The following is a 21367-nucleotide window of genomic DNA, read 5'->3' as shown; positions in this document are numbered from 1 at the left end:
TTTTTTTTTTTTCCCCCCCCCCCCCCCCCCCCCCCCCGTCACAAGACAAGAGTTCCTGTTGGTATTTCATTGTTGCAATTCACTAATGTTTGTGGCTTCAGACTGTCAACTTTTACGCATAATCTACTTTTCATACTTGCGGCAGAGGATCATGGGATGGTAAAGCATGTGTGGTGCTGTGCTGTGCTTGCACACAAGGATGCTCTGGGGCGGCTGGCGTCTGACAAGGGCGTGGTAATTGGCATAGAGGGACAAAAAGTCAAAGCCTGGGAGGAAGCATGTGACGATATTCCTAGCAGAGGCGTGCCGTTCTCCGTAGATTCGAGACGGGTGCCTCTTTAGCAAAGCGAATAGAGTATTGCCAAACCAATTGACGAGTACCATTCACGCCGGATTCCATGTGTTAAATGCAGTACTCCGTATGTGCTCAGCACTGATTTAGAGTAAACCCTTTGTAATGAGACGCCGGTACGGGGCCGCTTTGTAAACCACGACAGTGTTTCATGGTGTTGAGACAAGTGCAATCTCATGTACAACACAACATGATCATTTGGACATGTCCCCTTACATAAAAAGCCAACAATTAATATCCTTTTTAACCTTAAACCAACCACTTCCAACCTGTTTGTGAATCCCCATCCAACCCATCCTTGTTCCAGGGTAGCAGTTACACACCATTGGCGGAGCTGATCCCGGACCGTTTTCTCCTTGTCGCTTCCGTCTTTGTTTCCCCACACTGCGCATCAAGCAATCACTACGTCATTGTGATCGCGATCAAAGTCAAGCTCCTGGACGCTAACTGGCCCGGATTATCTCGATCTCAACCTCGATCTTGCAAGCAGACAATTCAGGGAAAGCTTAGTGCGAGTCCAGCATGTATCGAGTGCTGCTGAGTACACGTTTGTGCAGCCACAAGGAGCGCAATTGGCATGTACACGCGTGGTGACGGTACGTGCGGTTGCCAAAAGCTTGTGAATGTGCCTTCGTGGAGCTTTGGTGTCATGGAAGTGACGTGATGGAAGTGTCTGGCATTACCTCATCTTTTGCTCTTACAGCTGGCAGAACCTTGAGATTCCACCATTCACCCTCTTATTAACGTCATTGTTCTTCCAACTCGATTCATTCTCTGCTTTTCTTCTCTCTTCCTTCTTCCCTTCGAGACAACACACGATCAACACCTATAACCCTCCCAACCCTCGGAATATCAACGCCTACAGAACGCGTGTGCGGTTGAGCTGCGAATAAACTCATCACACATTGTGGACACCTAAAGTTTCACTGTTTTGCATCATGTGGCGCCTTCGAGACGTCCTAATCGTGGGGCTTGCCGTGTCGGGCGCTGCAGCCAGCAACTGGTTCCCCGGCTCCAAGACTGGTAAGTTTTGTTTACGACCTAATCGCGTTGATGGATCTGCGTCTGACTCTGAGCTGACAATAGGTGACGCAGTCTACAACAAGTGGCACGAGACGGAGCTTGAGCGATGGCTCTCCGACCAGAACATTCCCTACCCGACTCCGGCTGACCGCAAGGATCTGGAGGGTCTCGTTTCCAAGAACTGGAACGACTATGTTGTGGAGCCGTACAACAGCTGGGATACCTCTCAGCTAAGCGCATATCTGCAAGCCAAAGGCAGTGATGCGGCCAAGGATGCTCAGAAGAACAAGGACAGCCTGATCTCCCAGGTCAAGGCCAACTGGTATGAAACCGAAGACTCTGCCAACTCAGCATGGGCCAGTGTCAAGGATTGGATTCTTGATACCTGGACCGATTCTCAGCTCAAGTCTTTCTGTGACAAGAATGGCATTCCAGGTATGCAATCACCAATAACCACCGAGATAGTATGGATATGTGCTAACCTTGCCTTCGACTTGTAGTGCCTCAACCGCGTACTCGTGATACTCTGCTTCAGAAGGCCCGCGAGGGGTATTCAACTCTTGCACAAAAGACCGGTGAAACTGCTGCCTATCCTGGCGACTGGCTGTACTCTACCTGGTCCACGTCTGATCTGAAGGAGTGGCTTGACACCCACGGTTTCCCTGCCCCTCAGCCGACTAACCGAGACAAGCTGATTGCTTCGGTTCGCCGCAACTCTCGCCTTGCCTATCTGAGGGCCCAGAACGAGGCTGATAGCGCTGCCGCCAAGATCCAGGCTACCTACACATATCTCACTGACACAATTATTGAGGCCTGGGGTGAGTCTCAGCTCAAGGAATTTTGCGACAAGAATGGAATTCCCGTTCCCCAAGGCACCAAACTCAATGAGCTTCGAGCACTCGTTCGAAAGCACCGCGCTGATATTCTCGGTGATACTGTTGGTGCCAGCGCCAAGGCTGCCTTTGGTGCTGCTACCTCTAACGCCCAGAATCAGTATGCCAGGGCCACCGACAGCGCTTCGCTCGCCGCCCAGGATGCTTTCAACTCAGCTGTTAACAAATGGTCGGATAGCCGGCTCAAGTCTTATCTTGATGCCCGCGGTATCCCTGTTCCCCAGGCCAGCAAGTCTGATGAGCTCCGAGCTCTTGTTCGAAAGCACGCTCACAAAGCCTCCACTGGCTGGCAGGCGTGGAACTTTGATGACTACAGCTATGACAACCTGAAGAGTTACCTCATCAATAACGGCAATGCCGCCGCAAAGGCCGCGGCCAAGAAGAAGGACGCCACTCGCGAGGACCTTGTTAGCGCTGCCCAATCTGCCTATTCATCTGCCTCAACTGCTGGCGGTGCCCAATACGCCTCTGCCACTAGCTACCTGGCCTCTGTGACGGCTGCCGCTAAGCACAACGCCTTCGACACGTGGTCGGAGAGCGAGCTGAAATCCTATCTCGACAGCTACGGAGTCCCTGTTCCCCAGGGATCCAAGATTGACGAGCTTCGAGCAGAGGCACGCAAGCAATCTACCTACTTTAGATATGGATCCTCTTCTCCCGGAGGCACTGTCTTTGCTAAGCTCGGAGAAACAGCCAGGGACACATGGAGATGGGTCGCCGATCAGCTGCACATTGGTAGCGAAGTCGCTAGAGAGGAGGCTGCCAAGGCGGAGGCTGAAGCTAAGAAGAAGGGCGAGAAGCTGCGAAAGGAGCTGTAAAGCGCTTTAGGAACGCACGTTTCCATTTGCTGGAGAGGGAGGCCAGGAAAGGTGGGATGACGAGAGAGGAAGTGGTTCGTCAACTGTACGATGTAGAGAGATAGCACGGAACTTGCTCTTTTTTTTCATCATTTTTTTTTCACATGAATTAGGGGGAGGATCGGATTGGAACAAAAGGCGGTTGAGGACCGCCAATGATGAATGGAATTGAGTTTTGATGTTATGGTAATACGAATCGTTTACATTCTTTTGATGCTTAAGGGGGTTTGCTCAAGTGACAATTGACAACTCGATTCTAAGATGAAAAAGGATCAACATTTTTTACATGGGCTGCCCTGATGAAAGTGAGGTGACTAACCAACACCGCGTTTCCCGTATCTAAGATTTATAACTATTTGTTAAAACAAACAAAAAGGAGAAAATACATACAACAGCCGGTGTTCGCTGATGGTCACCCACTCAACTACTAATCTGCCGGTTAGACTTGTCTGTGGGGGAGCAGACGAGACCCCGAATTCTTCTCTACCTATGGTCGTATGTGTTTTGAATCTGCCGCAAGATTGCTTCTTGTCCTGAGCGTGACGATGAAGGAATGGTCAATGTCTCTCTGCTGACTACCTGGCGCGTCTGGCTTGGAGAATAATGGTAATAATAAAATGAAGTGGTATAGCATGCCGTATTACTTGTCCAATGGTTTGGCTCTTACTTTACACCGTAACTATATTCAAGTATAAACGAGCATGATAAACATGAGCCCCTTTTTCAGAAATGATGGCAAATCTATGCACTTTTATTACCGCGTTGCAACCCAAACTATATAACAAACAATGATGATATTCTCCATTATTCCCTTTCACTTTCCCCTCCTTTACGCCCATAGTCTGCACGTCATATCGGCACCGGCACTGACGATCCAGGGGTGCTTTGGATGCCAGTCGACGTCCATGACGCCCAGCTTCTTGTCGACCTTGTGGCCCCTGAGCATCTTGACGGGGACAATGGTGGCGTTCTCCATGAGGTCGCCGACGACTTTGCCGTGGAAGATTTGCAGAGAGCCGTCGTCGCTGGCGTCGGCGAAGAGGGGCAGGCCGCGGTGGAACTTGACGGCGCGGATGGCCTCGGGGTGGAAGCGCATGGTCTTGTAGGGGCGGTTGGACAGGTCGAGGTCGTGCCAGAGCAGGCGGCGGTCGTAGGAGCCGACGATGAGGTTGTCGCCGCCCGGGTGGATGTCCATGGAGGAGATCCAGCGGGCGCCGGGCTGGATGACCTTGACGAGCTCCTGGCGCTGCAGGTCGTAGCAGCGGATCATGCGCTGGGTGGCGACGAAGAAGTAGGGGCGCGACGGGTGGAACTGGGCCGTCTGGGCGAGGCCGGGCAGCTTGCGGAAGGGCACCTGGCTGAGGTGCTTGGAGAGCGTGTGGATGACGACGGAGCTGCGCTGGCCGGTGGGGGAGACGGTGCAGACGAAGTCGCCGCGGCGGTGCCAGTTGATGGTCTTGATGGCGGAGCGGACGGCCAACTTGAGGAGGACGCCCTTGGCCACGAGGGACGCGCTGGGACGGGACCACTTGGCGGGAGGTTCCTTTTTGACGCCGTCGGCGGTGGTTGCGGCGGCGGCGGCGGCAGAGGAGCCGTTGGTCGCGTAGCCAAAGCCGGCGTCGAGGACGTCGCGGCTGGCCTGCTCGGTGGCATCGCTGACGATGGGCGGGGCGATGAAGAAGAGGTCCTCGCCCGCGGCGGCGGCCAGGATGAAGGTGTCCTTGCTGGGCCGCCATCGCACCATGTTGACGGGCTCCGGCTCGGCGGCCGAGCTGAGCTGGGCGCTCCATTCCTGGTGGCCGTTGAGCGCCCAGACGCGGACGGTGCCGTCGTCGCTGCCCGAGGCGATCCACTCGCCGTCCGGGCTGAAGGCGACGGTGCGCACGCGGCTGGTGTGGCCCTTGAAGATGGTCTGGCACACGGTCGGGAACGGCCGCAGCTCCTCGGGGCGAGGCAGCTTGGGCAGCAGCGAGCTGGGGTCGATGTTGAGCCTGTTCTTGCGGACCCGGGGCGCGAGGTAGAGGTCGAGGCAGCGCTCGAAGCGCTCCTTGACGAACTCGCCGTACGCGGGCACCTTGCGCAGGGCGTCAAACTTGCTGGGCAGGTATTCCTTCTCCCGCTCCTCGGGGTCGAGCTTCTCCCAGTTGTCCTTCTCCTCCGCGGTGGGCAGGTACTCGGGCGGAGGGTTGTAGCTGAGGTCGTAGCCCGGAGGCGCGAGCTTGGGCGCGGGGATGTGCATCACATGGTGTTCCTGGGGCTCCTCGTTGGCCCAGATGTCGTAGTACTTGTCCTCCTGCTCCGTCTCGGGCTCGGGCGGCCTGTAGGGCAGGATCTTGCCCTCCTTGATGGCACGCACCAGCTTGGCTATCCTCTTGGCTTCGTGTTTTGAGGGGACGAATCGTCGCTTGGGTTCTGGGGCGGCGCTGAGGGGCATCTTCTCCTCGATACTGGTGAAGTAGGGGATCATGTCCTGCGTTGTGAGTTGCGTTAGCTGCCACTTCATGCGGACCCTAGAGATGGATATGAGAAAAGACATACTGGGTAAGGATCGTAGTCGTCGCTGGGGACTTCGTTCATCTGCAGCTTCTTCAGGAGCTCCAGCTCCTCCTGGCTGAGGTTCAGCGGCTTGCCCGTCTCGGGATCGGTCAAGCCGGTCCAGCCCTTGGGAAGCTCAATGCTGTCCAGCAGGGCATCGAGAGCCTCGCCGGTGGCGGGCCGCATGATTTTCTTGCCGTTGATGTCGTATCCAATGTGCGGGTAGGAGTCGTAGAAGGAGAGCGGGATGTTGCCAATGGTGTTGACCGGGCCCTGGCCATCCGAGTCGTCACTGTCGTAGACTGGATCGATCTCTGCGTACTCGTAGCGCACGCCTCCATTGGCGTCCTTGACGACTCGGTAGTTTGGTTCATCGTCTGCCTCGCCGTCGACGTCCGTCTTGCTCTTGGAATTGGACTCGCCATTGATTGCCTCGCCCTCTTCGTCGCCGCTTCGCACATCATCTACCTCATCCTCGTCCTCGTCTTCGTCCTCGTCCTCGTCGAGTTCGGGCTCTTCGCCCTCTGATTGCGAATCCTCAACGTCGTCGTCGTCGTCGTCCTCGCTCTGCGACAAGATGCCCTCGAGCTCAGCGCCGTCGAATTCGTCGTCGGACTCGACAACTTCGGAAACTTCTTTCCGCTTCCGCGAGGGGAGTGAAGGAGCCATTGGATCGGTAATGTGTGGCTGTGGTGTTGGACGAATGGAAATGCGCTTTCTCAGCGATATCACAGACACTCGCAGCAATAGTGTAAGTTTTTTTTTTCTGTTGGCGATAAGATAGCTCCGTCAAGGCGCGGAATTTTGCTGTTGGCGCGCCCCACTCTGCGGAAGGGCCCCGCCTCTGTCTGTGATCTCTCAGCATGATGATTTCAAGAACTACTAACTTGAGGCTCATAAATGAAGAGAAAAGTGAGATGAAGATGAAATAAAGAACGTCAATCAAACATTTTTGTGTAAACCATTTTCAATGGTCTCATTAGTGGCCTGGTTTAGTGGCCCATGAGTGAGTACTCAGAACCCTCTGCATTCACACTTAGACGAGGCTTGCGCCGAGTACGAGCAGTGCATGTAATAAGAGGTTCGCCCTGCCGATCTCTAAAAAAAATAGAGAGTAAACGAGAGTAAACGAGAATAAACGAGATCGGTTTCTTTTTAGCCTAATGAAGTCTCGGATTCTCCATAATATGCGCCGCGACTGGGGGTATTCATTCTCTCGGCTTGACTTGGGTTGTATCCGAGCCTCATTCCGAACCGCAATCTGGACTCTCGGATACCATCAATACATTCGCTATATGAAGCTTCTTTCTTCCCTTCTTTCTTGTTTTCAACGCCGGTCATCTATGATGAATAAAACGAATGTGGGATCGGACTTCCAATTTAAGAAACTATATCCAGCTCGGTCTGAGTCACTCACCGTTGGCGCAGAAAGTCGTTCATTATATGCCCATTTGCGGCTAGCCAACCAAGCTACCCCATGCACGAGCGACTCTACATACACAGCTGTTGGTCCACGTAGCTCATTGATGAATGTAACCTGGTACTGCATATTTACTGAGGAAAACCGTTCGAATTTTAAGCTTAATCAAACAAGTCGCGTTGTGCTCACGCTATGGAAATACGACGAGCCACTAGACTTACAAAGGACGACGTTTCGGGCAGAGACTTCTCCTTTGAGATATCTGCCGAAGTGGTCAAACCCTACGAAGCCCTTGCCCTGAGTGCAGAGATTACCACTATTTCGATTGCCGTTGTGAAAAAAGATTTCGGATTTGACGAGTCTGAGTTTGAGAATATCAAAGAGCCTGATGGGGTTCTCTTCGCCGTAGTAGAGGATGGAAGAGTATACGGATACATCCATGCAGCAAAATCTTGGAACAACATGGTCGAGGTTCGCTGGATCGTGCTGGATGTGAGCATTCGAGGACACGGTTATGGTAGAAAGTTGATGGACAAAGTGGTCGAGTGGGCTCGCCAGCTGGGAGCTGCTGGTATTCGGCTAGAATCTCAATCAAACAACGTTGCCGCATGCTATTTCTATAGGCAATACGGATTCAAGTTTGGAGGCTACGATGAGTATTTATACAAAGGGATTACGAAGAATAAGGAGGAGACAGCGTTCTTTTGGTACTACATGCTGGAATGAAGGAAACAATAGTGGATTGCGATCATTAATTGATTATGAAAAGATAAACCAAAACCAAAAAAAAAACTTTTCTAAATCTCTCAAGGGTATATACTCTAGCTATTTCGGTCGAAGGTTTTCCACACAAGTGTAGCCATCCTCCATATTATATAGCAGAACTGTGTAGGGCAATCGCGTCCATCTCCAAATCAAATCAAAGGCGCAACTGCCGTAAGTCGTAATTCAAAATTTGTAAAAGGATGAAAAAAAGAATCGTATTTCAGTGAGTCTGCTTCGCATGCGCTATATTCAACGCATGGCATAGTGTTGCGCCTGTATAACGTGTTAGAATCCTGCACAATGTAGTAGCATCGATAAATAAGCAGCCTACTTACCAGAATTGTCCAGCTCTGCTCCTTCCTGCAAGCTTCCTGGGCTTCCTTCCATGTCATTTTCTTTTCTTTTTTGGAGGCACCTATAGAAACACTGGTGTAAGTCGTGTTGCCTTGGATTATCTAGGCATGGAAACTGGGGTCTGTACCAGCTGCAGCTTCTTTTTCGGACATTGTATTTGACTGGCCGACCAAGGTCACTTCGGACGACATTGCTTCAAGCTTGGAAGCGATGGGGGTAGATTTCTTTGTCGAGAATCCGAGAGGCATGTTGTTTGAATGTGTGTGATAGTCGTAAGGTCGATAGAATCTCTTGATTGTTGAAGGTGATTTTTGAAGTTCCCCGAGTTGTTGTGGCAGTTGAAACGTCGATTTATTCAAAGGAGAATGATGGATGTATATTTATGTTGTCGATGTGGAAACGATCTAACAGGTCCAAGAGGAGTTTCAGTAGGGCTGAGTGAGACTTTGAATAATCGTTAAAGCTTGTTTAATGCCTAAATTGTAAGCTTATGCTGTTTTGCTGATGAGATTGGGATCCGCGGAAGAGGAAGGCCTACGTCTATATATATTCTTATCTACATCCACAAGTAATTCACGTCAGCTCGTCTAAGAAACCTTAATGAGCCCCGGATCCCAGGCATTCTCACACGTGTGGATTCCCTCAAGCCACGCAAGCTCGGCTCGACCATTCCGACTCCTGACTCATCCACCGTCCATCACAAAGCATATTTGATATCTTACTCGAATAATCATAGCCCCCCGATATGTCGTATAAGTCGACCGGAGGTCATCAAAGGGCCATTGTCTCCCCGATTGGTTTGGCGTGGCTATTTGATCCACTCACCACGCCCTTGTTATGGCGTGTACTCAAACTAGAGACTAGTGTTTCCGAGCTGACTGATTTCTTCCAGCCGAGACCGAACCCGAAGCCGACTAGGAAATCCGACTTCTTGAATCACCTTCATACTTGCATCTTTGGTGCCTTTTTCAACACAATTTCTCCCGAAAACGTCCCGAAAACGTCCCGAAAACGGATGTTGTGCATTGAATACCCCTACGTCGACATATATACCCCCAGGCTGCATGGCCGCGTTGTCAGCTTTGCCTCCGATGTCACTCCGCAGACCCAATGGGCGGCCTGTGGCTTGTGATAACTGCAGATCTCGGAAAGTGGCTTGTGACCACCGACAACCTGTCTGTAAGCGATGCATTGATCGAGGACAGGAAAGAGAGTGCGTCTATACCTCTTCAGTGCCTAGGAAGCGACCGCTGTCAAATCAGGCAACATCACGCGCCCCCGTGAACCAGCATGGGGCTCCGAGGACGGCCGGTCCGGTGCCGGGCCATCGGCTTGGGTCCGCCGAGGACGACCGAGCTCTTCGCCGTGCAGAGTTCCGGCGCCAAGCTCACATTGATATTCACGGTAGCAGCGCAAATGCGTCGTCATCACCCCTGGAAACTCATCATCGCGTCTATTCCATTGAGTCACCAGTTGATCCTACTGGACCCCGTCACCAATCAATCAACCATGACTTCGCTCCTTCGGTGACGACGACGCCAGGGGGCCATCTTCCGTCGGATAGGGCATCTACGCCTCTGGACCAGGCTTCGGGGTACTTGGGCTTCACTAGCTATTCGTCAGTCTTTGAGGAGACCGAGAATAGTCTTTCCATGCTTCAGGGGTTTCACGCCTGGTTGCCCCAGCCAACAAACACCAGGTTAAGACAGAACCCCGATCAAATTCCAAGGTACCTCTGCTCGCCGACAAAGGAGATGTGCCTTGTTGTGCTTAGGGGCATCCCATCTCCAAACACTGGCCAATTTCAAATTATCAAGGACTCTCCATTTTTCCGAGATGGTTGGCTCAGAGTAACGGCACAACGTGTGCTCTCGGATGTACACGAGAGGTTCGGTTCATATCTCGGAAATTGCCGCGTGGATTCACAACTAGAAGATATTGCACTTTTCCTGAGCGACAATAGCACCAAGCCATTCCTAGAGGGCGAACCAGATCCTGAGAAATGGATCGGTCAATTCACGGGACCCAACTTGAGATGGGAGTCGCTCGGACTCATCTTTGGCTACGGCGAACTATCCTTTTCGTATATCAGCGGATCTCGGGATGGGTCTGAAAGCAATTTAGCAAAAGAAGAATGGTTAGAGATATCTCGCGTCTGCCTCGGGCTTTGCATGGACTTGAGCAGGAGATTTGCGTCGGCGAACAGCCTGTTAGCCCAGCTGGCACAGCGGCGAAGCACGCTGGAATCCATCCACGCGGGAGATGCTAGTAAGTGGACTCCTTTATGCTACTATTGTGATTTATGACTCCAAACCTCCGATATACGGTGCAAGCAGGCAACTGTAACATTGCTGACAGAGCAGGCTATTCCACATGGAGGAGCGGAGCAGAGTCGGTGGCTTTGGCGACATTCCTTGGGATGCATGCCGAGTCGAATTCTCCATCGTACGAGCCGTCATTGGCCTCTGAGTCTCGACGGCGCCTTTTCGCGCAGATGTTTGTCGGTGAAAAGCACGCAGTCTTGTTCACGGGTCGGCCACCCAGACTCTCTCATCGTTATGCGTTTACACCCCTTCCCCTGGACCTGCGGGACGAAGATCTGCTCAAGGGGGGAGAGGCCCTCAGGGAGGCTGTCAAGTCACTGGATGAGAACGGCTGGAATACAAGCGGGAAGATGTATTCTGCTACCTTCACTCGAGCGAGATACATCATAGCGCTTATACAAGATGAGTTGGTTGAGATTGGGATAGGCAAAGTTAGACAGAAAGTTGCCGGCGCTCTTCTTCGGTAAGGATACGCTCCCCCTCGGTACTCGCGCTTCTGTATCCCGTCGAACCCCGCTGATCTATTCTCATGTTTTGCAGGGATCTCAAGGACCGGCACGTTGAGGCTGTGAAGGAATTCCCGGCGTCTTTAGCCTACAATCCCGCTGATTTTGCTGATCCCGATTCCAACGTGAATATGATCTTTGCGCGGATATTGCTGCAGCTTGAGCAGCTGCAGAACCTTTTCCTTATCGAGAGGATGCTATCGAAGCATGGAGAGGTAGACGAAGGTGGAATATTGCTCATTGCCTTTCAGCTTGTCTCGTTGACGCTGTTGTTTTGGACTCACAAGGACCGCTTTGCCCCTTTTAGGAATGACTTTGAGTGGCTGGTGAGACAAACAAGTTCCCCCTTTTCCACAACGCTTATTTCTAAGAAGGACACATTTTACTTACACGCAGTTGTGTGGCATTTCTAGGTCATGGCCTTTGCAACTCCTAGCGGTGGTATCCTCTGCATGGAGCTCCTCAACCCAACCTTCAAGGGAAGTCATCCGAAGAACCCCTCGATAACGCGATCCAACATCATCCAGCATCTCAGCCTCCTCATTGGCTTTCTCGAGTGGATTGACCCGTCTAGGCCGAATAGCGATTTGTGCGCGACGGCCAGCACTGTGATGAGGCGTGTGCTGGATCACGTTCTTAACGCGGCGAACGAGAACATGAGTTGGCGGCCGGAAGCGATGGAGGACATGCAGCTTGACCTTAGTCTTGAGCTTTTCGATACGTTTGATTGGATGAAACACGATGTGATGACGAACCAAGTGATGGAGAACTAAGAGTTGATTGTTGCCAACGTTGAGTTGTTGCTTGTGTATGAACATGTTGAGATGAACATACCTACATCTATCTAGATTACCCACGGTAAATATTACCCAAATCAGATACAAACCTTCCGAAATAACAAAGCGAATAACTAATAGCATAGTAAATCAAACAATCTCCTTCATCCCTTCACGTACCACTGCTGAATAAAGTCAAATGTCAACCCTCTCTCAACAAACCTCTTTCCCCAATCCATCGCCTTCCCCTTGGCCGCCGCAGCTCGCTCTCCTCCGTGTGTTCGCGCAACGATAACATTCTCACCTTTTGGCAGCACATCATGCGGCCACCTACCGTCCTGTCTGACGAACCTCATGTGACTCCCCCCGCTGGGATCCTCTTTATATCCCATCGCCCCCATCGCCAACTTGAGTTGAGCGTAGGAAACAGCTGCATTGGCGCTGCCATGAACGTTGTAGACGGCTTCAAGCGTGGCCCACTCGCGTTTCTTCATAACGCCTTTGGGCTGGCCGTCTGGAGCCTTGGGGGCTGACTGGAGGGAAAGGCTGGATAGAGCATCGACTAGACCGGGGATGGGCGGGAGCTGCAACTGTTCGAGAGCAGAATGGAGTGACTGCATCCATCGCGGATTGTACTTGTACACCTCCGCCATGCCATCCCTTTCCACCCATACCGCGTCTTTGAAGGCTTCTCTTTCCTGCTGGCGCTCTCTAGCTTTATCCTTCTCACGAGCTGCGACGTTGCGATGGCTTGACGGCTGACTTTCCAAATGGACCTTTGCTCCCTTGGCTGCTTTGATTTCGTCCAGGTTGAAGGGCGTTTCTTTTACGTTGAAGACGTAATCGGATCCAGATACTCCCATTGCCTTTTCAAGTCTAGAAATTGCTTCTTGGTTGGCCTTGGAGCCACGCCCTTCGCTGTTGAGGGGGCATATAAACTTACAGAGCAGCGAGGCCCCAAACCTCTTCAGATCACCTCTGGCATGTCCCATCGAAATTGATTCATCCTTGAAGCCCTGCAGTTCATCGAAGAAGAGAAACAGTCTGTTTAGGCGCTTCGTGGGGATCTTCTTTTCAAAGTCAAAGTCGTCAAAATTCAGAAAGTTGATGGAAATATCCTTGCTGCCCAAGTCGAAATACCTTCGGCGGACGGTCTCGTCCACGGCTGCGCCCCCGACTTTGTCCATGGCGGGCCACAAACACTCCAGGTGGTCAGCAAGCGAGGATAGCAGATTGAGATTATCGATGGTGTCGTCCATCAAGTCTGTGAAGATGAGCTTTGTGCTGTCCGGATCGTGGGCTCGAGACATTGCTTGGAGATAGCCTGCCGCCTCCGTGATGCCGCAGTTTGTGCAGTTCAAAGCATCGGAGATGAAGTTGTCCATGCTGTTGAAGAAGAACATTCGAAGAATCTCATCTGCTGAATATTCGTCAACGCGAAGCGATTTGTTCCTGAATTTCGGGCGGCATTTCAGGTCCGGAGCTCCATAGTGCTTCTTTTGTATGGTGTTTTGGCGGCTTTGAGTTTCCTCCTGAGGTTGGTCGACGTAAGCCACTTCAAACACTGTATGATCACCAGCATGAATACCTTTCTTGCGGAACTCGTTGATGAAAAAGACGGCATCATATCGTAGCAAAACGACCAGAGACAGGTATTTTTCTGCCAATGCGGCGTGAGCACGTCTCGCCTTGTCAGAAAGAAACATTGGAGGCTGCTGGAGCATCTTGGTTCCGTCTGTATCAGACTCCTCTTCTTTGCCGTAGTCTTTGAACGTCTTTCTCATCGTGGTTTGAAATTCCTGAAGGCGAGTGTAAGCAGCGTGCCACATGTAGAATTCGAAAATTGATCGCCTCAGCACGCCCCTAATGAGATCAAAATAGAGAATATGCCGATAATCCTCCTCGACGTATTTCTCCACGTATATGGAAGCAAGGCCACGGTTGTTGATCATTGTCTCGTCCTTTTGCATTTCGATATTTGCCCAATGATGCCCTTTGAGTGTATTGATACAGTCAAAGAAATACCCTGGGTCGCTGAAGAGCTCCTGTATATGTTTCTCGGCGACTTCCATCTTGAATTGGAGATCTTGCATATATCTTGGGGAGATTTGTATTGGTGGAGGGAGGAAAGCCTGCTGCTTAGTAAAAGCGAACCAGTTGGCCAAAGCCCTCTGGGCGATGACATCCATCGAGGCCCTTGAACTGCGAAATATGCGCTCTAGTTCTCCTGGCGGCTTGGGGTTCGCCTTGGGGGATACTTGGAGCTTTATCTCGCGGCAGATAAACCCGAGGAGGTGTCTGAGGTAGTGATAAGTGGCTCGCTGGCTCTGGAGCATGATCCAGGCTTCTGATGCTCCAAACAACTGGCCTTGATGCCAAAGATGATCATATTCTTCCTTGCTCCCGCCCGAAATCTCAGGGTTCGGGCGACTAGCCCACCCTTTCCACAATTTTGGACGATACCCCTTTGAGATGTCGAAGCTGACCATGCGGTTCGGGATCAAGGGGCCGGTCAGATGATAAGTCCGTCTACCAATGAAAGTCATATCATTGTCCATTTTAACAAACACAGACGGATGTTGCCGACCACGATAGTGGATGAAGGAAAGTAGGCAATTGGGATCTTGCAAATCGCACGAGGCTATGTGAGGGGCCAAGAACAAGATTCGTTGTCCTTTGTAGAACTCGCGTGACGCCTCATCATTGCATTGACAGCCCAGACACTCACATTCGCACGGTTCAAGTTCCTCTCCATCTGATTGGTCGTTGAAAAAGTTGTAGGGGTGGGAGTAAAGGGCAACATAGTGATCTCGGCCCTCTGGTGGAGCGTGTGTGTGCCCCATCAAGAAGTTTTCGCACATGAACGAAAAAGGGAGCCTTCGAGTTTTCTCATACTCGGGATAGTTGGGGACGTCAATCTCAAAATCGGATTCGATGGAATCAGACTTCATGAAGATCTTGATGTCGTCGGCACAGTCGTTGAATGTCTTGACAGTGCGTTCCCAACTTTGTTGTATGCCAGCATACAACATGTTCTTGTCCCGAGACTCTTGTTTCTCAATGCCGGGAGAGAAGCGGAGGATCCAGTCGCGGATGGCATCCTCATGATTTCTGACCAAGGACTGGATTTCTTTCCAATGGCCGTGTACGTCAGCGGCCATTGCATCCATGGCCTTTCCAAAGTCTTCAAGTCGGGGAACTGGGCCGCCTGGGGGCCATCGTGTACATATGCCCCAGCCCCATAGGACCATGACATTTTTCGTGAATTCTCGAGGTCCATCGGGCTCCAATTCCATTTCACGGACAAGCGTCTCTTCAATTACCCTCATTTCATGATTCGAACGCTTAGAAGCTGGGAAGAAGACTGGGTCGGCAAGCCGGCGGTTTTTTCCTAGGTAAATGTCGTGGGCCTCAGCCTCGTAATCGTTTGGTGGAGGTTCGGGGGCCATGCTGAAGTTTGTCGGACGATTTGTAAGGTGATGAGAATTGGCATTTGGTGACAAGCTGCGATTTGGTTTGCGAATAGCATCATGGTAGAGTGGTAAGGAGACAGATATATATACTTGTATTCTAACAAAGAAGCAGACATGCTGGGATGGTGAACGAAACGCAGAATCATTGCGGTTAATGTCCGTCTCGGAGTTGTTCGTGTACACACCTAGGTAAGTGGTCGTCAACCAGCAACGAACAATTTTGGAGGCCAAAGTGAATCAAGCAGTATAGTTGGGAGACCAAGTTGTTACATATTTACATCACCTTTGCATTCACTTTCTTTTCTGGATGGGAGCATTCATCCCGAACAGTGAGACATACGGCAATGATTATGCAGTCCTAGAGTCGAGATGACGATTCGCCGGAAAGATGCGCAGTTTCGGGGAGAATTAAAAGAGTGACTTGATCAAAATAAAAGCATTATTTAGTATTAAGATGAGATTGAGAAAGATATAATTCTCGAATAATGAAGAATCCAAGTTGAAGAGCGAGGGCTCAATCTCAATCTTAATGTCGATGAGAGGTGCATGTGATTAGTCATCATTTCTCACAAAGTCTTGATTCAACTTTGACCGTGAATGAAGTGAGCTGCCCTTTGCTCACTTCACATTGAACCGTCTTTTCTCACATGAACGGCCAAGCAACGCGTTGAATGATGACAAAACACCCCTAAGAACAGCATCCGCCTAGTTCTGAACCATTCTGTCGATACAAACGCGCTTCCAGACATGGCGCGCCAAAGGGCTCAAGTCGCTTCGGCTCAACAACAAACCGCATCTGAGCGGAACCAGGACAGCGACTCTGTTCAGATTCAAGTCCCGCAGTTCTTCAACACGACTTTTTCAACTCACCGCGTGTCTCCGCTCTTTATCGGTGTTCAGAAGCTGGACCAAACTCGCCTTGACCGACTTGCTCACCGACTCCGTGACACGCTCGTCGGCGATGTGGTTCGCGGTATTCAGATTGGGCTCGAGGCCACGGACACGCCAACGGGCCAGGTTGGGCCGCTCAAGGCCGTGACTTTTCGTTGGTTCCAGGCAACGGATATCCTGGGCGACAAAAGCTCCGAGAGCTGGGGCGAGCTGTCAGATGAACAGGCCAAGGGGCTCTGGATCGAGCTGCGGCATGAGAATGCTGCCTATGTCGCACTGTTGCTGCCTGGATTCTCGCAAAAGCAAAAGGCTCCCACCACTTCAGCTGCCTCAATGTGGAGCATGGACATAGACCAGCCTGAGATTGGCGAGGCTGACAGCAGCCAGTTTCTTCGCCTGCCTCTGTTGCTCCTTCGGATGCCACAGCCTCTCAAGGCAGTCATTGGAGAATGGCTGTCAACAACGTTCGACTGCCGTGTTACTAAATTAAACTTGGGCACTCGAACCTTGGTTGGCGTACTGGAAGGCTGGATTCAAGAAACTGGACTACCCCGAGCAGAGTCTGACCTTGTGTTGACTCTGGCATTTAATGCGCCGGTAACAGACAAAGGCCGAGCGGCTGTACTTCCTTTAAGCGGGGATCTCGGCAACGATGAAGATGAAGATGAAGAGGCAGCTAGCCCTGGACTACGGAGCATGGAAATATGCATCTCGGCATCGGATCTGCGTCGCTTCCTACGAGCTGGGAAGACATTGCTGAAATCTAGGAGGGCAAGTTCTAAAACATCTGCGAATACGCCATCATGGGAACATGACGACCGAGAACGGCGCAGGCTCGCCGGTCCGCACATGGACGACGGGTGGGGGTGGCTCAAGAATCAAGAAGGAAATTCGTACCCCTTGATGGAAGCTTTGGCGAACCATTTAGACCACCACATGGCACTGAACCTATTCCATCCGGGTGTTCACATCACTCAGATCTCATGCGGAGGCTTTGTCCTCGCGCAGTCTCGGATCAAGATTGTAAAATCCGGTGATGTAACTGATGACCTCTCCAGAGCGGCCTGGATGTTTGTTACGTTATTGGGAGAAAGGGTTCGGAGCGATGAGATTTCTTTGGTGACTTGATCGTTACGGCGGAGAAATGCAGGCTGATCTGTCTGCATCGCCCATTTTTACCACCGAGTCACATTACAACTTTGGGGCTCAGCACTCTTTACACAGAGCATACGCAGATTGCTGTTGGTCCATCTGAAGGGCTACGTGGCTAACTACATTTGTAGCCCAGGCAACGATGCCTGTAATCTGCCATAAGCGCCTGAGGATTTAGGACCAGGGAAGCTCAAGCACTGATGAGACCGTGTCAAGGGGATCTGCATACAAACACCATATCAGTGGGTCACCTCAATCGGAATCTGGTCCGTCTCTTGCGACATGACCAGAAATGATAGAGTAGCAAAACATTGCTATTTGAGAGCGAGGCGTTCTCTAATCTAGTCGAAATCGCGATACCCTTCCAAAGCTCTCAATGGTGTTGTTGGGAAATGGCAACTTGGATGCCGGCTTGGCAAAGCATAGAGGAGAAATAGGTTTAGTGCTGAATCCTGGCTGGGGGAATCGTGAAGCGTCGAAACAAACTCCATGCCTAGTAGCTAGTCATCAATAGGGGAAAGAAGACGATAGTAATACTGACATGTGTGTGTAAATCAACTTGCGGTACTCCGTACATAAGCAGCATTTGTTATCTATTCTCGTTCGGAATTGGCCCATAACATGCCCGCAACTGTTTGATCATATGTTCGGCCGAATTCCGTGGTCCAGCATGGCAGGCATCAAAAATTCTCCAGAATGGCACCGTCAGATGCAGCGACGTTGATGGTGTGTTACATTGGACGCTAATCCGCCGCTCCCAATTAATGACTTGTCACATAGATTTAGGGCAGACAGTAGTGCTATTGCTAGTATTAGTCTGGTAATTTTTCCGACTCTGAGAAAAGAGACGTGAAGAGAAGGGGAGAGAAAAGAAAAGGGGAGCGGAAACATGAGGCTCTTCTGAACATCAACGTCCTCTTTTCTTCTTCCCCTGGGCCGTGGTGGCAGATACGGGGAATACGGGACCGGCTAAACGCCAAAGCACCCAGCAGAAGATGGACTGATTAGCCGTGATGCTGAGACATGGACATGGACAAGCGGTAGGTAAATGGTCAACTACCGGTACAGCTACCCGTTATCTAAGAAAAGTGTGATGCCAATCTCGCGATGCTCTTGTGGTGTTTTGATTTTTTTTGCAAAATCTCCGGCATGAAATTGCCAAGGAATCGAGACCAAGCCAAGACGCCAAGGCGGGAGGCCAAGCCTCTACTGCTGAATCCGCGGATCCCGTTGGCTCCTGCGTTCGCTGCCAAGACCCCGGATTCAGAGCTCAGGAACGACCCAGCGATCACACCTGCTCGATCCAGGGTTCAGGACTTTTGCCGCTTCATCTCCTTTGCATGAGTCTTTTCCCACTCCCACTCTCACTCTCTTGTATCTTTGTCATACTGTATCATATTTGAACAACTCATGTGAACACTGAGAAACCCGCGGCGGAATCGTTGCCACCGCCGACAGCCGCAGATCCGCGTCATCTCCATCATCTGGCTTTTCCAGTGCCGTCAACGGAGCGTGTATGTGCATGTGCACCGCTGAGGGCCGCATCGAGGCAGACTCCAACGGAAATGCGGCATCACAGCATCGTCTGATAGGCTCATCTCGCCGGCCTACCCTCCCCCCAAAACTGCCAGGGCTGTGAGAAATCGCACAGTACCTACTGCTGTAAAGTACTCGTATGGCACAGGCGCAAGACCAACCGACTCGAGTGCCGTGTACGGTACGCAGCACGGAGGACGGAGAACGGGCTGTCTAATCTCCACTGCTTCGTATTATTACTGCACTATCATCTACTCGGTGCATCGGTACCACATCGGCCGGGTTCTACTCAGCTCTCGTCTCCTCACTCCCTCTCCCTCTCCCTCTCCTCGCAGTCGGAGGCAGATTGCAAGTCGAGATGAGCAGTTACACAAGCATCTCGTATCCTTGCACGGAGCAGATCGAGATACGCTCGAGCCGTGGGTTGAGCAAGATGGAGCACAGGGAGTGATCCCCCAAGAAAGGAGAGCGACAGAAACGGCAACACACGCCAGGGTCTTGGCCGTGACACACACTCCTAGGCCAGAGTGGCTGCATTCTTTGGGCTAGGTGGCATGGATTACAGTTGGCGCCAGGCCAACTCCGCATGTGTTCCAGTAGCTGCCTCACCTCACCTCACGCCGGATGACGGAACCGAAGGCCGTAATCGCCTTGGAAGACTGAACCGACTGAATCATGACCGCCAACTAACGAGCCACTAACAACCGGAGCCGGTGTTTAACAATGCTAGTCACGAGCCTCGAAGCAGAGCAGATCCATCATGGAGAAAAATGCTCTGTGCGGAGTGCGATTAGCATCTCATTTCTCGACAGCGTCGGATTTGATGATCCAAGCTCCGACGCAAAGACGCGCCACGAGGCCGATGCCGCCATGGTCATCACGACGCTTCGCGCCTATTTGCTGTCTTGGCTGACACTATACCCTCCTGGGGCGTCTTGACAAATACTACAAGCACGGGTACAGCAAGGTACAGCAATAACGATAGGGACAAGATGCGGAATTCCAACTCCTAGCAGCCCTAAACTCATGTCATGCACCAATACAATTTGTGTCGACCCGACCCACCCCGGCATTGCTGCAGCCGGCTACACGGCTCGGCCCAACACTAGGACCCTTGCTCAGAAAGCTTCCTGAGCAAGAAATAGTAATTTCACGGTGCTAGTTGGTGGACTGTCAAGTACAAGATGATCTGCTGTCAACGACTAGACTAAAAGCCAAGCGAGCCCCGATTAGCCTGCCATCCATTCTCACCCTTCCTCTCTGTGGCTCGGAAATCATGCTGCTCATCCGATATAAATGAGCTGGGCCCGCTGCCGTACGGACTAGTTGGACATTTAGATCAAAGTGTCGCAGGACTCGGGTTGTACCGAAACCATCGCCACCTCTCCTTTTGCCCGCCAACAACGACAAGCCGAGGCCAAGCAGTCCAACAAAGTGCACCCCCATACCGATTCAAGTCGCAAGTGAAACCAGGAATAGTTTACTTACATCGCCATGAAAGTTCTTGTTTTTGGGGCGACTGGCAACGCCGGCAAGGAAGTCGTCAACCACTGCTTTGCCGACGAGCGCATCACCAAGGTTGTCATCTTTACGAGGAAAGCGGTTTCGATAGATGTCGAAAGCCACCCCAAGGCCGAAGTCGTCATGCATCAGGATTTTTCACAATATTCTGAGGATATGATGCGCAGACTGGAGGGCGCCGAAGTGTGCTTATGGTGAGTTTCCGAACATGGAAAATGACACCTGCAACTATCAACATCGCATATAACGCTTCAGCTTGATCCTGTGTGCTGGGGCGTTTACCTCATTACTTGATCACCCCTTTTACTAATACCAAATCCTTAGGGCTATTGGAGGGAGAATCAACCAGTTCAACAACGACAAAGAATTGTGTCGCAAAGTGAGCGTAGAGTTCACACTAGCGGCGGCCAACGCGATGCTGAAATACCTGGCCGACAAAGTCCCCCCGGGCAAGAAATTCCGATTCGTCTTTTGCAGCGGCAAATACTCGGAATGGAACCAGAAGAGGCCCCTTCTGTTCATGGGAGATTCTCGTCGCATCAAGGGAGAAGTTGAGAAAGGCTTATGCGACCTTGCTGATGCAAACGCCGACAAATTCGAGACGTGGATCTTGCGACCTTCCGGCTTCATCGAACCCAGCGCACCCTTCTCCAAAAAGCTTGTCGGCAACCTCTACGGCGCCATCACGACCACTCAAGTTGGCAAAACTATGGTCAAGGTAGCCTGCGAAGGTTGGAAGGATAGGATTATTGAGAACGAGGCGCTTCTCAAGATGTAACTTGGCGTCGTTGACTCTTTTTTTCTCTTTCCCTTTCTTTTTCTTTTTTTTCTATGAAAGAGGTTTTCTTTCAGTCGGACAGAAACAGCATATGCTTTCAGATACCCATTTGTCATGAGAGAGGGATTTTGAGTACCGGATTATCAACAAAGATTTTTCTCTGGAATGATAGAATCGTGCCGGGGCGCTCAAGGGACATACGGACTGGAGT

At 51.4% G+C, this 21367-nt stretch overlaps 9 protein-coding genes across 9 annotated transcripts in view; 6 read left to right on the top strand and 3 right to left on the bottom strand.

The window, feature by feature from the left end:
• Triagg1_3242 (uncharacterized protein) overlaps positions 1-122 on the top strand; it is a gene marked incomplete at both ends in the record, with an annotated part of 1734 nt that extends 1612 nt beyond the window's left edge. The window contains one exon of the mRNA XM_062897513.1: positions 102-122. Within this exon, the coding sequence (XP_062757766.1) occupies positions 102-122 (21 nt within the window). The remainder of the gene's footprint in view (positions 1-101) is intronic.
• Positions 123-1290: 1168 nt separating this feature from the next.
• Positions 1291-3086, top strand: Triagg1_3241 (uncharacterized protein; the record flags this gene model as incomplete). Its single annotated transcript, XM_062897512.1, has 3 exons — positions 1291-1375; positions 1439-1810; positions 1876-3086. 3 exons carry the CDS (start codon positions 1291-1293, stop codon positions 3084-3086), a joined length of 1668 nt encoding a protein of 555 aa, XP_062757765.1.
• Positions 3087-3954: 868 nt separating this feature from the next.
• On the bottom strand, positions 3955-6329 carry Triagg1_3240 (uncharacterized protein; the record flags this gene model as incomplete). Its single annotated transcript, XM_062897511.1, has 2 exons — positions 3955-5595; positions 5664-6329. The coding sequence occupies 2 exons, from the start codon at positions 6327-6329 to the stop codon at positions 3955-3957; spliced, it is 2307 nt and encodes a 768-aa protein (XP_062757764.1).
• A 943-nt stretch (positions 6330-7272) lies between these two features.
• Positions 7273-7806, top strand: Triagg1_3239 (uncharacterized protein; the record flags this gene model as incomplete). Its single annotated transcript, XM_062897510.1, has 1 exon — positions 7273-7806. One exon carries the CDS (start codon positions 7273-7275, stop codon positions 7804-7806), a length of 534 nt encoding a protein of 177 aa, XP_062757763.1.
• Positions 7807-8094: 288 nt separating this feature from the next.
• On the bottom strand, positions 8095-8447 carry Triagg1_3238 (uncharacterized protein; the record flags this gene model as incomplete). The annotated part of the gene is made up of 3 exons (XM_062897508.1): positions 8095-8118; positions 8181-8260; positions 8327-8447. The coding sequence occupies 3 exons, from the start codon at positions 8445-8447 to the stop codon at positions 8095-8097; spliced, it is 225 nt and encodes a 74-aa protein (XP_062757762.1).
• An 862-nt stretch (positions 8448-9309) lies between these two features.
• Positions 9310-11802, top strand: Triagg1_3237 (uncharacterized protein; the record flags this gene model as incomplete). The annotated part of the gene is made up of 5 exons (XM_062897507.1): positions 9310-9378; positions 9462-10467; positions 10563-10986; positions 11064-11355; positions 11443-11802. The coding sequence occupies 5 exons, from the start codon at positions 9310-9312 to the stop codon at positions 11800-11802; spliced, it is 2151 nt and encodes a 716-aa protein (XP_062757761.1).
• A 167-nt stretch (positions 11803-11969) lies between these two features.
• On the bottom strand, positions 11970-15254 carry Triagg1_3236 (uncharacterized protein; the record flags this gene model as incomplete). The annotated part of the gene is made up of 1 exon (XM_062897506.1): positions 11970-15254. One exon carries the CDS (start codon positions 15252-15254, stop codon positions 11970-11972), a length of 3285 nt encoding a protein of 1094 aa, XP_062757760.1.
• Positions 15255-16025: 771 nt separating this feature from the next.
• On the top strand, positions 16026-17297 carry Triagg1_3235 (uncharacterized protein; the record flags this gene model as incomplete). The annotated part of the gene is made up of 1 exon (XM_062897505.1): positions 16026-17297. One exon carries the CDS (start codon positions 16026-16028, stop codon positions 17295-17297), a length of 1272 nt encoding a protein of 423 aa, XP_062757759.1.
• A 3054-nt stretch (positions 17298-20351) lies between these two features.
• On the top strand, positions 20352-21156 carry Triagg1_3234 (uncharacterized protein; the record flags this gene model as incomplete). The annotated part of the gene is made up of 2 exons (XM_062897504.1): positions 20352-20572; positions 20703-21156. 2 exons carry the CDS (start codon positions 20352-20354, stop codon positions 21154-21156), a joined length of 675 nt encoding a protein of 224 aa, XP_062757758.1.
• Between the last annotated feature and the right edge of the window lie 211 nt (positions 21157-21367).

This window comes from Trichoderma aggressivum (genome assembly GCF_033847375.1).
Source record: "Trichoderma aggressivum f. europaeum strain CBS 100526 chromosome Unknown scaffold_009, whole genome shotgun sequence".
In the NCBI taxonomy this organism is placed as follows: domain Eukaryota; kingdom Fungi; phylum Ascomycota; class Sordariomycetes; order Hypocreales; family Hypocreaceae; genus Trichoderma; species Trichoderma aggressivum.
The sequence above is the reverse complement of the archived record's forward strand: the minus strand, read 5'-3'. Positions and strand labels throughout refer to the sequence as shown.